At 37.5% G+C, this 16,690-nt stretch overlaps 1 protein-coding gene across 1 annotated transcript; it reads right to left on the reverse strand.

Moving 5' to 3' along the window:
* Positions 1-2,522: 2,522 nt before the first annotated feature.
* On the reverse strand, positions 2,523-8,507 carry LOC139698093 (lymphotoxin beta receptor inhibitor-like). Its single transcript, XM_071597004.1, has 6 exons — positions 8,279-8,507; positions 8,053-8,162; positions 7,609-7,943; positions 6,280-6,428; positions 5,594-5,858; positions 2,523-3,064 (listed from the first exon to the last, which is right to left on the reverse strand). The coding sequence occupies exons 2-5, from the start codon at positions 8,152-8,154 to the stop codon at positions 5,656-5,658; spliced, it is 789 nt and encodes a 262-aa protein (XP_071453105.1). The 5' UTR covers positions 8,155-8,162; positions 8,279-8,507; the 3' UTR covers positions 2,523-3,064; positions 5,594-5,655.
* Positions 8,508-16,690: the final 8,183 nt, after the last annotated feature.

Genomic DNA, 16,690 nt, shown 5'->3' on the forward strand with positions numbered 1-16,690 from the left:
TCAAAATTAGTAATGGAAAAGAAATGGGTATGTATACTATCTGCAAACATGTTAATGAGGTCGGCTATGTAGCTTCGGTGGTAAGAAAGTGAAGCTCATTATGCGTGTGGATTCAGCTAGGGGATGGGAAGAGTGGATCTCACCAATAACAGAACCATGACCTATTCCCTTGCCAGAAAAAGGCTTAAAAGTTCTACATTATAAAAAATGTTTGGCAACCTCCTGGCTGTAACTATTTTGGACAGCTTGCTTTGACAAAGTTGCTCTTTTATATATTGTTTTACCTTTCCCATGGACTACAACCTTGACATGGTGTGAGGCCTTCTTTGTTCCTACGATCCATTTAGCTGTGCGCACAGGAACTATGATAATTCCTCCTACTTGGGTAACCCATGGTTGAAGGGTAGGAGCCAGACAAAATGTAGCCTGCCCGGCATATGTTCCTAAGTGAGGTGGCAGCAAATGTATCTGGCCCCGGTGGAGAGGCCATTTAAATGATGGGTATCAAGTTGAACACATTACTGAGTAAGGCGATGGGAAATCATCTCAATTAGATATTCAACAAACTCAGGCAGACGCAAATATGAAAGTGAGTACATGGGGTCATTTTCCAGTGGTGTGTAAGTTTAGGAGCTTTTCTGGGTAACCGCCGAGGTGAAAGAGCAAGAAAATGCTAGGTTTTTGTAAGAAGTAAGGGAAAACAATGAGAATTACTGGAGTAATTGTCACAGAACAAGGGGAAGGATAGTCAATACAGGATAACCATAAAACAGAGAAGAAAGGTAGTGAATATAGAACAAACAGTCACTAGAATTTTATTGTTATAGATAAAAGCAGCCCTGACTTGTATAAATGAAGAGGAACATTCCTGGAATTAAGCACCCAATAGAGATGGTGAATTAGAATGCAGGGATAGACCCAAGGGGAGAGAGAGGTAGGAGTTTCGCCCATAATTTATTGACACCAATACTGCTAATGCTACACTCCCAAGATATGACACATCATTTATTTAAGGAAGAGTCAAAAATTCAGTGGACTCACTAGTAAAGTATGAAGAAATTGTTCAATAAAAGATGCTGATTTTCAGAGAGGAGGGTATTCTTTACATGGATATAAAGTGAAGATGCAGAGAAAAAATTACTCATGACTCTCACTTGGAGTAATGAAATGCATGGTTTGGAAATATATTACTAAAAAGAAGACTAAGCTTTAGAGATGATCAAAGAACGGAAGAGACCTTAAAGTGAGATAAAATTTATTGAGCAGTTAAATGGGACATTAAGGTTATTGTATGTGAGTAAAGAAGACCATTAGTTATGGGAACTGTTGATAGACATGGGGAGGGAAGAATAAAATGCATGTTTTAGAAAAGCAGCTGGTACATATTTTGGAATTTTCTATGCTTATTATTTGAAAATTATTGCAAGGTATCCCAAAAGGAGGAGGTCTCAGGTGCTGGAAAGAAAATTCCAGGTTCAAATACGGAGACCAGATATTAATGGGAGACCAAATTATGGGCCTAGGAACTGCCCCTGTCTGATCAATGTGTACTGTTTGCATGCTAAAGGCTAACTATAGGTGATCTCTACCCCTCACATATCATAACCAAGCTTTGTGTTGATTATTGTTGTAGAGAAGTATCTCAATATCCACAGTTTAAATGAATACAGGCACACTATGTAGTGCAAGTGACTTGGCATAGTACATCACAGACAGGAAGACAAATACATATCTCATACCTGTTGCATATTAATAATTGATGCCACAGCTCTCAAAATCTAGAAAATAAGAGGTTTTGCCTGAATTTAAGTACCCCAAAATTCACCTAACCAGTCCAAATTGTGAAGTTGCCATCAGCTTATGTGACTTAGTAAAAACACTATTGCCAACACTCAACATTTCCATGACGGATTTGTGAATATTGTTTGCTCATTGAAGTAGCCTTATGATGATTTTCAGTACTACAGGCATTTTAGTGGGTAACCATTTTTGATTCAAATCTATTACCATTTAAATCAAACTATATAGAATCATGTTATAATGTAGATGCCACAAGCGAATGCTGCGCCAAGAAACTACTCTGGCCCACACCAAGAGACATATGCTGCAAACTCAAGAAGCTTGTCCAACAATGAACGCATGGCCACCTGCAAACACGTTGGTCACCAACAGCAGTGCTGTTCAATGACCTGAGATGAGACATATTATTGACATAAAACAATGTACAGTAATTATTATCATTGGTAATCTACCAGTTTTTTCCTAAGTAGGTTTTGAATGGACACAGGCCATATAATGGTACAACGACAATTCTCACTCTTCTCCTAACAAAACAACCTGACATCTAACACTACAGTAAGCCCTTTTTCAACTTTGTGTACTTCCTTCCCTCCTACAGAGTAACATTATAATCAAAATTCATAGGAGTTGAGTGAAAATTTATGATACTTTGTGGATAGAAAGACATTAGATACATATGCCAGATATTGATGACATTTTCATAGAATTCACAACAAATAAAATTCAATGTATCAAAAATATTTTATTATCCTTATGAGTTCATTAAAACAACAAAACAATGAAGATTTGGCATTCCCAAATTAGAGATTAACCCATCCATTTGCACCTAAAGGAGTCACCACATTTATTTTTCCAAGAGAGGCCAAAAACTTCAACAAAACCAAACTCATTTGGAATGCACGTTTCATTTCCTTGAGAGATTTCATGATTGTCCACCAAAACAATTTTTCCATTCCTCACAAAGGGAAGTCCACAAAAAACACTTAAAAAGGTTCACAAGAGAACACATATCACCCCTAAGTGTTGCATAACACTCTTGGGCCAGAAATGTCCCACTCCTTCCCAATTGGGGTGGCACTGCTCTGTGGGGGGGTTTGGAATAATGGGGGAATGCATGCTGGAAGCAGAGAAAGATCTCGATCCCAAGTGAGCCACAGTCATCACCAGCTCACTCAATGTTTTTGCTGTTGACAGCAGGCAAGAGGAACAACAGATGAGTTTTCACCTCTGGCGAATGTTGCCTGCCTTTGACTGTCAGTCGATGCTGAAAGTGAAGGATTAATTTTTGAGATTGGTGAATCTATTTGTTAAGCCATCCACCAGGACATACATATTGCCAACAATTGTGCTCTCCTCTTACTTCACTTGCTAATATTTTCTTCTCCACTTTTGGTCATGCAACCCTTGTAAGTCTCAATCAGGAGACAAGATGTCCAGAGAATCTATGTACAAGGGTGTCTGCTTCACGAATGCATTGCTCAATTTCAAGAAAACATTACTGACCAATTCTACAAGTACAACACTCAAAAATGTCTACAATAATAAGGGGTCATCACTGTTGGCAGCTATGATAAATTCGGCCAAATACTGCAATAGCTGAGAAGACAGCACTATAAAGAGACTCCTCCTTGTTGCAATGGACTCAATTACCATACTAGCATTCCCCCAATAAAGTAATTTTAAATATATATTCATAAATTAACTTTGTTTCAATAGCTCTGAGCCTGGATAGTTAATTGTTTCTTATGGTAAAATATTTTTACTATATATTAGGCTTCAAATATTTACTAAAATTAAAAGAAGATTATTTGGCGTCACTTTTTAGACCCACCCACCTATGAACTCTCTACAGTGTTTTACATTAAAACGACAGTAATGGCTACAATGGAGGATGATTTTGCCAACCATATGCTTCATGCACTTACAAACTTCACTATTGCCAATAGCAACTAATACTGTGCCAGGTAGGATAAACTTAACATTATATAATATATATATCATCAAATACTCAGTAGTACAGGTATGTTGTTTAGAGATTGAAAAATCTGTTCAAAGCAATTGTGAGTTATTAAAAAATTGGTAATTTGCAAGAGAACACACAGCAGAAATATTTACGAATGACTGACAGATCATTATGTTAACAACTCAGTTGCAACACAAAACATTACTCAAGGATGAAAACAAAAAATAACAAAAGAATAATGCTCTCATTGGGGGAATATTTGCACATATGAACTTAAGAAATGCCCCAGAAACTGCACGGAGAAAGCTCTACTCCCAAAATGCATATGCCATTAAGTTAAGTTTTCCTTTTTATAATAGCTGGAGAGGTGGTATTTACCCCGAGTGTCTGAGAGCTATCAACTTTATAACATGGGCAGTGATTACTAGTTTTAGGTCGATAAGCTCTTATAAAAACAATAATGAGAATTATATGAACGTTTATATTGCCCTTGCAAGATAATCTGATTGCATATATGTAAACAAAATGCTTATACATTGGGGTTCACTACCATCTGCAGTTTCAGTTAACTACGAAATATTATAAAAAGCAAATATATGGATTCTACTACATATTTACAGAGAGCAAATGAAGGTAGAAATACATTTATTTACAAAAAAAATCATAATTTAACATTAATATGTATCTAATACCATTTACTGTAATAAGTCAATCTTTAGTTAGTATCCTGGTTGGTAAATCTCCTACATATGCGAGCATATGTAGGAGATTGCTGCCCCATTTGGTCCACATCATCCCTAACTAACCTTAAATCCCTTGATTGCATCTCTCACTTCTTTGCCAAAATAGTCAAACACCGAGTCCCACATTACCGCAATATGTCCTCAAATGCTGTTGTCTTCCCTATCCATTTCTAGTCCCCAAAGCTGCAGATTTAAAGCTGATTTATAACTCCTCTACAACACCCTAAACTCGGCTATTGATTGCCCTTAACTGCTATCTTTCTTTAACTTCAGGATACCAACCCGATCCACCCGCACCCACTCCCTACTCCATCTGCCTATTCCTAGAATGTCTCTCACCAAGTGCTCACTGTTATTTCACCTCTCCTCCCTTCTAAATTCACTCCCTCATACTGTCGACCCCTTTAACTTATCATGCAACAACTTCACCACCCAAGCTTTATCCCACCTCTCAACAAATTAAAAATTTCCCCGGTCCATGCCTGGTTCTCGTTGTTATTGTTATGCTGTTATTGTCTTTTGTCCTCTTTTATGTTTGTTATATTTTTCACTGTAAAATGGCACCACTGCTGTATGTGAACAATGTTTTAAAATAAATAAATATAAGTCAGAGTGTAGTATTGCAGACACCAAGACATTGACAAAAATCCTTGATTAGAATGTAAGTCAAAGACCATTTGATTTTGTAATTTGCTATAAAATGCTTGCAGTTATGTAGACCTAAATGTTTAGAGGACTATGAAAAATAGGAATTGATGAACACAAAAAGTTAATTATCACCAAAGAACTTCTGTCCCTATTCGTGGTATGTACATATTTAAGCCTATGAAAGGTCATCTTATTTAGTAACTCTACTCAAGTCATTGATAGGCATTCACCTTGATCAAAATGCCAGGAAATATCTACATACAGGTATAGTGATATCATTTGGTAGCATATGTAAGTTTTCATTTCCTCTTCAAAAACATATCGAACAAGTTCAACTGTATATGCATGAGTCATGAGAGTATAATTTCTTGCCAGAGAGCGCATCATTTGAAATGAGTCCCTCCCCTGGTCAGGAGTCCCTTAAATTCAAGCAACTTACACAGGGCATTGCACCTGGAGCATGCGGGGGAGAAAGTAAAGATCATTGCATCTGCCTCTCTCCTAGTGTTGCGTTGTTGTAGTAGCCGCCCCTCCAGCTGCTGCCTTCTGCTGTGCTCTCACAAACTCAGGGTAATCAATGAAGCCGTCCTTGTTGGTGTCGTCCATTGAGAGGATGGGGTCAATGAGGGACACCAGTTCCTCATCTGAGAAAACCTTCCCTTTCTCCTGGGGAAGGGCATTGCTGGGATCTGCATGGCCCTGCTCTGTGTAACAAGAAAAAACAATTTTAAAATGACATCCAAGGGGCTGAGAGGGGTTTGGCAGGTCGCCAACACCAAATTATTAATACAAGGAGCAGCATTGTAATTAAAAGCTTAATTGGAATATTCATAGCAAATTACAGTATGTTCGCACACAAAAACAAACATTGTTCCAATTTCCAAAGAAACTGCGGGAGATGCCGCAACAGTAACTTTTAACGGAGTCATCCGCTAATGTGCATTTTAATGCAACAATTGTTCCAATTCTGATAATTTGATATAAATTGTTGGCAAAAGCGAAAATATAATTTTCCTCTACCTTAACACTAACTTAATATATGACTAGCTAAGGAAATAAAATGGTAAAGCTAGATTCTTAAAATGTATTTTTTATGAGTAGAATGAAATTACACCTATGTCTTACCATGCCAATGTATCAGTGATTTGATGAGTTCACAACCATCTAATTTATTGTTATTGTCTGCATCGTGCATTTTGAAATAATGGAACTGGAGTTCCTGATCAGACATGTTGCTTGTGTCAATGGGCACCTCCATATGTTCTTTGATGTGACTGGAAAGAAGGAAAAATGAATATGTATTGGGTTACTAATAATATCCAGCAGATACAATGCTCCTATTATTTTTTCAAGATCTTGAACAAGTCAGAGATATAAAATACAACATTATATAAATATATGTATATATATATAATTCAGTGCGACAGGCATGGGATGAGAATCAACATTAGTAAAACAAAGGTTATGCGATTTTCTAGAAAGAAAAAGGCCAAGCTTAACATTAAAATAGGAGGGCAAAAACTAGAGCAGGTAGAACAGTTTACGTATCTCGGTAGTGTTTTGGACCAACACGGTCAAAGTAGTAGGGACGTAAGGAGAAGAATTGCACTAGGCAAAGAGGCTTTCACAAGGAGGAGGGAGTTGATGACAGGGACATTGAGTAAGGATGTTAAGAAAAGACTCATAAAAACTTTGATATGGAGCGTAGCTATGTACGGCGCGGAAACATGGTCATTGAAACAGGAGGATAGACGTAGATTGGAGGCTTTTGAAATGTGGGTGTGGAGAAGATTGGAGAAGGTGAAATGGACAGAGAAAAAAACAAATGAGGAAGTACTTGAAATGGTGGGCGAGGACAGGGGTTTGTTGGGAGCAATCCTATGGAGGCAGGAAAAGTGGATGAAGGGGGTTTTGACCGGCAGTGGGATGTTGAAGACGGTGATAGAGGGTAGAATGCTGGGCAAAAGAGGAAAGGGAAGGAACAGGATAGGGATGTTGGACGGGATGAAGGGAGGAAGAAAGTACTCAGAGATGAAGAGGGACCTGATGTAGAGTAGGATGATGGATTTTTTTGTTTTGTTAGGAATAATAAAATGCTTGTTTGGTAGTTGTGCCCATCCAAAAACCTACCTTAACCGGTAGATTACCTTAAAAAATATATATATACATATATATATATATATATATATATATATATATATATATATATATATATATATATATATATATATATATATTCTGAAAGCATAAAGAAATGAATTAATTATTACTTCGCGTAGCTAACAACTTTGCTCAAAAGTTCAAATTATTTTCACAAACTTTCAAAAAAATGATTATGTCATATTGTCTCGTAAAAACGATTAGGAATTTTTTTAATGAAAATCGAAACATTCAAGGAGGAATATACAGCTGAAAACTTCAATTAGCACAGTAAGGTAATATTCAATACTCAACTCTTTTTCTTGCATTATATGAGCTGCATTTAGGATTTGTTGAGGGGCATGAGAACCATGGTGATGAGGTGCAGGTTGCTGATTGTGTACTTCCATTGGAATTTGCTGGTGCTGAATGGGCACCTGCTGGTGTTGCATGGGTACTTGTTGTTGGTGTTGCATGGGCACTTGCTGGTGTTGCATGGGTACTTGCTGGTGCTGCACTGGCACTTGCTGATGCTGCATTTGCATGTGCTGTTGATGCTGTACGGGAACTTGCTGCTGCATGGGAACTTGCTGCTGCATTTGAACGGGTACTTGTTGTTGCATTTGAACGGGCATGTTTTGGTGGCCCATCTGAAGCAGAATTTGGGTTATAATGTTAAATAGAATTTTATAGATACCCGCCAATACAAAGTCCACGAAATTAGGAGAAAATATTAAATAGAATAACGAAAAATGATACCTGATACTGTTGAGGAGGAACTCCGGGCGGAGTTCTCATATTCTGACAAAGCCCAATGGATACCAGACTCAGCCAAACAATTGATCGCACATAGACCTCCATGTTGCACTCTGAAGTAAAATATGCAAAACAATTTCTCTATTAACTCAATTCTATGCACGAATCCATGCAAATTTGACAATTACCAGGACCACCATCCTTCTAAAATGTTATAAACGTAACCAACCTGAGCGATCACGTCAGCAAGGCTTCAAAAACTACACAAGATTGATCAGGGACCGCACTAATTTACTTACAGTTAAAAACGAAAAAAAACAATATTCAATATTTTCTTTGGCCACTAGCATCTGTTTGTTCCCCTCCTAAGTTTAAAAACTAGAGTAGACCGAGAAGGAACGCAAAGACCGAAGTCAAAACATACTTGACGACACACACCACAGCGCCCGCAACTTAAAATGATACACGTTGACCAATGCCCGTATTATCACATATCGTTAGGCGATTGTTTTGCTAACGTGGGAGAGTGAGGTGGATAGATGCCCTGCCTCATACAAATGTGGCGAAAACAGGTGGAAGTAGATTGTCAGCTGATCGGAAATTGATGTTGAATAGCTATTGAGTTTTGTTTACATCTAAGCAAATGTAAATAGTATACTCACCTTGAGGGAACAGTCTTCATGCTGACATTGGCACAGCTGTCAATAGTTGGCCGAAGATTTTAATTTCTGATCTGTCGAGGAATGATTAAATATAAAAATTTATTTTCTTTCTATCGTCAGCTTACAGTCATTCGAACATCATCGTGAGTTGGACTTCTCGCTTTTCCAAATGGAATTAAACTTATGGTTGTGCAATGACCATATCCTTAACTAGTGATATGGCCTAATCCGATTAGCTTTTAATTATGATCCAATGATTGTGTAAAACAGGCATGAGTGAATATTTTTGTACTAACGAGATTTACATCAATCCGTCCGGAGCGTTTATCTTGACCGGATTGCTACATGTTGCTCCACAGTGTGAGAATCCGTAAAACATTCCAAAAAAAGTTTTTGAGTGATGTTTGCGGACAGATATGCAAATCGGTATCGGCTTGGAATATGTTTGTAGATATTCATTCTAGTCCTTACGTCGGCATACGAAGGAAAGGAGTCATGGAGAAGTAGTCAATATATCGACCAAACAACATTAAATGCTCAAAGTGTATGCTCGTACTTTATAGGCATTGACCATTGATTTAGCTATAATTCAAAATGTCCAAAGCCGCAGGTCTACAAATTAAATCGAAATTAAGCGGTGAAACGTCAACGGCGGTTAATACGGTTGTTTCAAGGTACCTATCGACTGTTAACTTCTCAGAATCACACATTTCGTTTACGATGTTTTTTTTCGAACAAAAATTTTCCCTTCCTGTTATAAAATTGCAGTTTCGAAGAAGATGATGAAGTCAAAGTTGTGAACATTATGAATGTAATGGATTTAAAATGCTACATTAAGTTAAGGAGATATTTTTTTAACCCTGCATTACTGGTGGCTGATGGCGTTCCGAAGAGTAGTGAAAAAGAAATTTTAGCTATTGGTGAATCCCTCTCCAGAAACGAATTTGTCTCAGCAATGGAGAAAATAATTGGTACTACTGTGAATAATTACTCATAGATAGAGTGAAATAAAATCTGATGCTCGGCGGAACTTCATCGCAATATCTCTTAATTGATTTAACTTCATGTAGTAACGGAGGGTAATGTAATATTTATTTTTTTCCCCAGTAACCAATGGAGGGATTTACATAACTCATGATGGTGGCATCTAAAAGTCATTAAATCCCTCAAAAATTAAATGAGAAAGGAATATTGCAAAAAGTTCAAAAATATTTTATTATTTTTTATGACGCTTGGATATAATTCTTAATACCTCACCAAATATTTTACCCAATAACACCGTATAGCAATGGGACACTTCAAATATGCAATAGAGTATGGGGAGAAATCGCTCGATGTCCGGAGTGCCTGAACCAATTAAGTTGTCAAGGCATCCTCGTACACTTCGAGTTTTTATTTTTCATGTCACTAGCTAAGGCACTCGATCGGACATCGAGGGATCCAGGTTCGAATCCTGGTCAAGGGGAATGATTTTTACTCTTTGAAATGGATAGATTGTAATGCGCATTAGCGGAAGACAGCGTTAAAAGTTACTATTGCCTGAAGTTTCTTTGAATTTAAAATGTTGGTTTTTACTCTTCTCGCGTACTCGTTGCTTTGTGAGGAAATATTCATGTCTGTATACCCACAAATGTGTTAAAGTAGGACATTTAAGAAGCCTCACCCAAAAAGATGAACTTCTACTGTTTTTATCCTATCACATTGATGAATTGTTGTTGAATAGATAGAGAAGAATTTTGACCGAATATAATCATTCAATCTTGTGTCATGTAGTGTGTTGTCTACACATTACAGTCTCATTATATTTTCATATTCTCACATTAAGGACATCATTAAATGATGCATATTTGATGTAATTTATGAAAGCTTATCAAAAACCAAATTATGGTTGAAAATTATTGCATGGTCCCTTGTGCTGGGGATATGATCCAGGGTTGATTTTTGTTGTGGGGACCATTCTGGCCACAATGTTAAGAAGGATGTGAACAGAAGCCTGAAGTCTGCGCAAATTGCAGAAAAAAGTTTTCCAAAGTCAACTTTCTTCAGTTTTTGAGTGTTTATGAATGTTAAACAATTTTCTGATACCAAAGATAGTCCGCGCAGTATTTGTTCCTAAAAGAGGCAGCGGCAAAGGCATCTGACCCCAGGGGGGCAGCCATTGAGTAATGATGTAATGTTAAAAACACTATTGCGGAACGCAACTGGAAGCCACCTCAATTATTATTCCCAAGATTAAAATGATGGACAATACAGAGAATGTGACTCCTGGCAACTACAGGACTCGGCCCAATCAGCCGTGTGTCCCACCTGGCAGTAGGGGAGGTAAGGCTTCTGTGGTCATCATCACACTAAAGCCTTACAGGGGAAAACCAACAGCAGCAGGACAGAAGATGCAGAAAAAGAAGACCAAATCAGTTTGAATAGGAACTTCGAATGTTAGGCCAATGTTGAGGACAGAAAAATTAGAGAATATTAAGGGAGAGATGGAAAGTGGAAATATAGATATTTTAGGTTTATTCAAGGTGAGATGGAAGAATAGTGGGGATTACTGGAGGGATAGTTATAGAATAATATACAGCTGCGGGGACGAGAGTCAACAAGGGTTTGCCATAATATTGAATGAAGAGGTAGGAAGAAGCATAGTAAATATAGAAAAAGCAGCAGATAGAATATTACTAGTAGAGATAAAATCAGAACCAACGAACTTGGTCATTGATCATGATACATGCAGCCTTCGTCATTGATACATGCCGCCGAGCAACCATAAGGAGGAAGAAGTCGATAGGACATACAATCAGTTAGAGGGCATAATTGCATGTGTTTCTGCATGGAAATATTTAATGGTGATGGGGGATGGGAAGCGATGGTAGGTGAAGGAAGAGATGGTAATGAGGAGGGGGACTATGGTTTAGGAATGAGGAATGACCACGGGGAGAAAGCTATTGAGTTCAGCAGGAGATGGGTTAGTCAACATTAACACTTGGTTTAGACACCCATAAAGGTGTAGGTATACATGGAAAATGCCAAGTGACTCCGAAAGGTATCAATTAGATTATATTCTGGTTAGGCACAGGTTCAGGAAGAGTCTGATCAATTCGCACAGTTTCCTGGGAGCAGATGTGGACTCTGACCACAATTTAGTTGTTATGAAGTGTAGAGTCGGTTTAGGAAATGGAATGTGGAACCATTAACTGGATTGACAAGGAAGGAGTATCAGCAGACGGTAGACAAAATCATGGATGATGGTAAAGGGATGAGTACTATCGAATAAAAATGGGAATGAATCAAGAAAGGGATATTGAAAGCAACAAAAGACACCACAGGAACTGTTAACATTAAAAGGACCAGGAAACCGTGGATCACGGATGAGATGATTGGAAAGATGAGAGAAGAAAATGGAAGAATATAAACACAAAAGGAAGTACAGAGAGTTAAATAATAAATTGAGGCAGGCAATAAATAAAGTAAATGAAGCATTGTGGAAGATGCAGTCCAAGGATATGGAAAGTTTGCAGAGGAAGGGGGAAATTGGTGTGCTCTACAGTAAGGTTAAATCACGATCGGGAAATAAGAAGGGAAGATCTGTGCTAACAGTTAGAGATAAGGCGGGTAAGACAATAGTGGAAATAGAAAAGATCCAAGAGAGATGGAAGGAATATATAGAAGAACTATATGGTAAAGAGCTTAGGCCAACAAGGTTAGATATAGAAAAGGAACAGGACGTAGAGGAAGATAGCTTAGGTCCAGGCATACTCGACCATGAGATAGAAAGGGCATTAAGGGAGATGAAACTAAATAAGGCCGTGGGGGTGGATAACATTCCCGCGGAACTATTGAAATGTTTAGGAAAATGTGGGAGGAAGAGGCTATATGGGCTGATTCGTAGTATCTATGAGGAAGGAATCTGGCTGGAAGACTTTGTGAGATGAGTGTTAGTCCTTTTCCAAAAAAGGTAAAGGCTACATCATGTGAGAACTACAGAACAATAAGTTTGATATCCCACGCAGCTAAAGTTGTTCTCAGGATCATCAACAAAAGGATAGAGAGTAGGACAAATGATTACTTAGGGGATGATCAGTTTGGGTTTAGGAAGGGGAGAGGCACGTGCGATGCCACTGCAGTAATGAGATTGATCAATAATTCAGAGGAATAAAGAATACAATCAGGACGAATTTGCCTGTTTTGTAGATATTGAACTGGAGGTAGGAATGAAAGTGGGCAGGGAATACGTAAAATCAGTTAGGTTTGCTGATGACCAAGCTTTAGTTTGTCAGTCAGCCAAGGGGTTGCAAGCATTGCTGAGTGAATTGGAAATTCAGTGCGACAGATATGGGATGAGAATCAATATTAATAAAACAAAGGTTATGCGATTTTCTAGATAGAAAAAGGCTAAGCTAAACATTAAAATAGGAGGGCAAAAACTAGAGCAGGTAGAACAGTTTACGTATCTCGGTAGTGTTTTGGACCAACACGGTCAAAGTAGTTGGGATGTAAGGAGAAGAATTGCACTAGACAAAGAGGCTTTCACAAGGAGGAGGGAGTTGATGACGGGGACATTGAGTTAGGATATTAAGAAAAGGATCGTAAAAATTTTGATATGGAGCGTGGCTATGTACGGCGTGGAAACGTGGTCATTGAAGCAGGAGGATAGACGTAGACTGGAGACTTTTGAAATGTGGGTGTGGAGAAGAATGGAGAAGGTGAAATGGACCGAGAAGAAAACAAACAAGGAATTACTTGGTATGATGGGCGAAGAGAGGGGTTTGTTGGGTGAAATCCTACGGAGGCAGGGAAAGTGGATGAAGGGGGTATTGACCGGCAGCGGGATGTTGAAGGCTGTAATTGAGGGGAGAATGTTAGGCAAACGAGGAAAGGGCTGGAACAGGATTGGGATGTTGGACAGGATGAAGGGAGGAAGGAAGTACTCAGAGATTAAGAGGGACTTGATGTAGAGTAGGTAGCTGGATTGTGTTTTGTTAGCAGTCACAAAATATTTATTTGGTAGTTGTGTCAATGCAAAACCTACCTTAACCGGTAGATTACTTTAAAAATTCAAAGAATGGTAAAATATTATCAGTAATTGCTACTTACATAGGTATCTGGAATCAATGCGGTCACTTTGAGGGTGAATAAGGTATTCAAAAGCTTATTTACAACCATTTTGAAATCAAGAGCATTTAATCAAATTGTTTAACCCATAATGTAAGAATAACCATTTGTGTTATAAGTATAGAGAGGACCTTGAATGTATGTCCGACTCCCCACCTTTGTTGGGTAGTCCATTTATCATGGTATTCACAAAATTAGGATCAGTGTTGGTAGTATCAAGCAGGTCCTGTGCTGGAGAGGCATCATGGATGCATGGATACAACCCAACAATATTCGCATTGAGAAGAGTCATTTGACAGCCCATATATATCTTTGCTTTTCATTGTCTAAGCAACTCTAGAAGTTTCTTGTGGCATGGTCCATTTCCATCAACATGTGGAAGTGTTGAGCTTAAAATTTTTAAATTATATTTCTGCATCATGTTACAATATGTTTACTCCTTGGGCAAATTAGATCATCTGCATTGAACAGGTTTTATAAGGAGAATTAACGGGCCAAAATTTCATTGTTAATGCTTCCCAAGCCTTTCCTTTTCTTATCCCCTGAGTTTATTTCAAGTTCATTATTCTTTTTTGTTGGGTCTTTGAGTTTCTCTGTCTATTTTAACAATTGTACTCATTCCTAGCTCAATTTCATGACACTGCCGGTTTTCATATTTGTAGTGATCTAAATGTTATGCAAATTTCTAACCGTTTATTAGAGCAGTAACTAATTTACACAGACTTTTTGGAGTAAATTTAATAATTGCATTTGGAGTACACCATTTATAGTTACAGATTTTAATATTATTCCTATAATTTTGTTGGGGAAGTGATGTTCAAAAATCTGTATAAAGTTACTTGAAAAAATAGGCAATGTGACATACCCATGATAAGATGTTAGTAAGGTATAGCATTCTATTTTGCATAACAGAAAATTGAAGTAATTAAGTCCATTATTGGTGATGAAATTCACCTATGTTGTCACCTTTAGACTAATGGGACTAGTTTCCAATCATTTTGATTTTAGAGATTATGATCAGATAAATAACAAAAAGACCCTCCTTATGCACTATAATCTTAATGTCATGATGGGATTGTCTGTTATGATGAATCCTAGGGTTGTTTATAAGGGATAGCTATCAGTTTATTCACATTACTTTTACATTTACCACATTTCTGAATTGTTTGATTCTATAGTCACTGATAGTGAGTGGAACTTTGTGTGGATGTTTCTGCACAGGCCAATCAGGAATTGCAGCCTCCCGATTATTTGATGAGGTGGACAGGAAGCAGAGTGGATACATTTTGTGGCAGGAGTTTTCGGACCACTCCCTGCAGTTGCTGGATCAGACTGAAGCATTGAGGAGGAAATCAATCATCTCTAAAAAATCTGTGATCCATGAAATCAAGCATTTCACAGTTAAGAATCATTGATTTTTTTCCTAATTTTTTCATGGCAAATGGCCCAATATTTTTACCATCTAAAGCATTTTGATTTCATAGCCAAGTGATAGCTAATTAATGGCCACTACAGTTTAACTTTGGTTACTTGTAGAGTATTGAATGTGAGTAATTTCATGAATAACTGAACATGAATGTCACAGAACATATTATTATTATCACTGATCTACCTGTGAAGGTAGGTTTTGGATGAAATGAGCCCATATAATGTTACAAGGGTACATTTACTTGCCTCTCCAAACAAAACAAAACTTGGCATCCAAAACTACAACAAGCCCTTCTTAAATTCCATATACATCCTTCCTTCCATGCCAATTACCACTTCTAATTTATAACGCTGGCTTGAATAACTATGTATAGAACATATGTGTACCCTAAATCTACAAATAGTGGAATATCAATTGACACTTGAACTAAGCTTTTTGTTTTATAAGGAAACCATACTGAACCTGCTTATGGTGAAAAAAGTATTCTTATTTTAAGAATCGCAGTGTGATCATTGCAATTCCTGACATGGGCTCTTTTTCTGAAAAATATTTCGCACCGAATTCATTAGTTCCTCATTGCATGAAGTTTAAATTTATGTATCAGGCAAAAAGGAAAAGTATAATGTGAGCATACTGTATGATAAAGCTCAGTGATAAAATAGCTGAATTTCAAACTCTATTAATGTGCCAAAGCAGAGATTTATTAGAGTAAAGACTATTATTTTAGAAATGCATGTTCCTGCATAGTAAGAGCAAAGTCTCATTTGCCTTCTTTCATGGATCCTCTTGCACAGTAGGATTGCTCTAATTGGAAGTGGATGGAAAATGAATTCCTTTGCTGTTTCCATTATATGTATCCTGCTTAGATGTATTTCTTCTACTGGTCTCCTATTATGAGATACCAATTCCAAACAGCTTTTGAGTCCCTATTGAAAGTTTATCCTGATTTGTTGTGTGACTGTAATGTTCTTTACACTTTAATATGGCATAATCAACATGGAGCACTTTAAATTTCCCTACATTGCCTTTGCCATTTTAAAATTGGCTAATCTGTTAGCTTCAGAGCCAACATTAATTAATTGTTACAATGGAAAAGACCAATTCTAAATTTTTGTGTTCGGTAAACATTCGCTGGAAAGACTTTTCCTCTCATGCAACTTAGGACTGAGTTTTTTCCTTGTACTTTTAAATGTCAAACTTCAAATACAGGATTGAGTAGTCTCCTCATCTGATACCTTGTGATTAATCATCCATCAGTTCATTGATGCCTGAGTTATTCTTTATTTGTTTTGTTTCACTGTTATGGTACATACTTTCAGAATATCTGAGCAGAACATTGGCTTGGTATCTTCATTCAGAACGACTTTGCCATTTTTGGCCTCCTATGCCACAACAGTTTGGTGTTTACCATATGATTCCCAAGTTTAAGACCAAAAACATG

The sequence above is a fragment of the Hetaerina americana genome, unplaced genomic scaffold, assembly GCF_022747635.1.
Source record: "Hetaerina americana unplaced genomic scaffold, ioHetAmer1.1.p SCAF_10, whole genome shotgun sequence".
Lineage (NCBI taxonomy): Eukaryota > Metazoa > Arthropoda > Insecta > Odonata > Calopterygidae > Hetaerina > Hetaerina americana.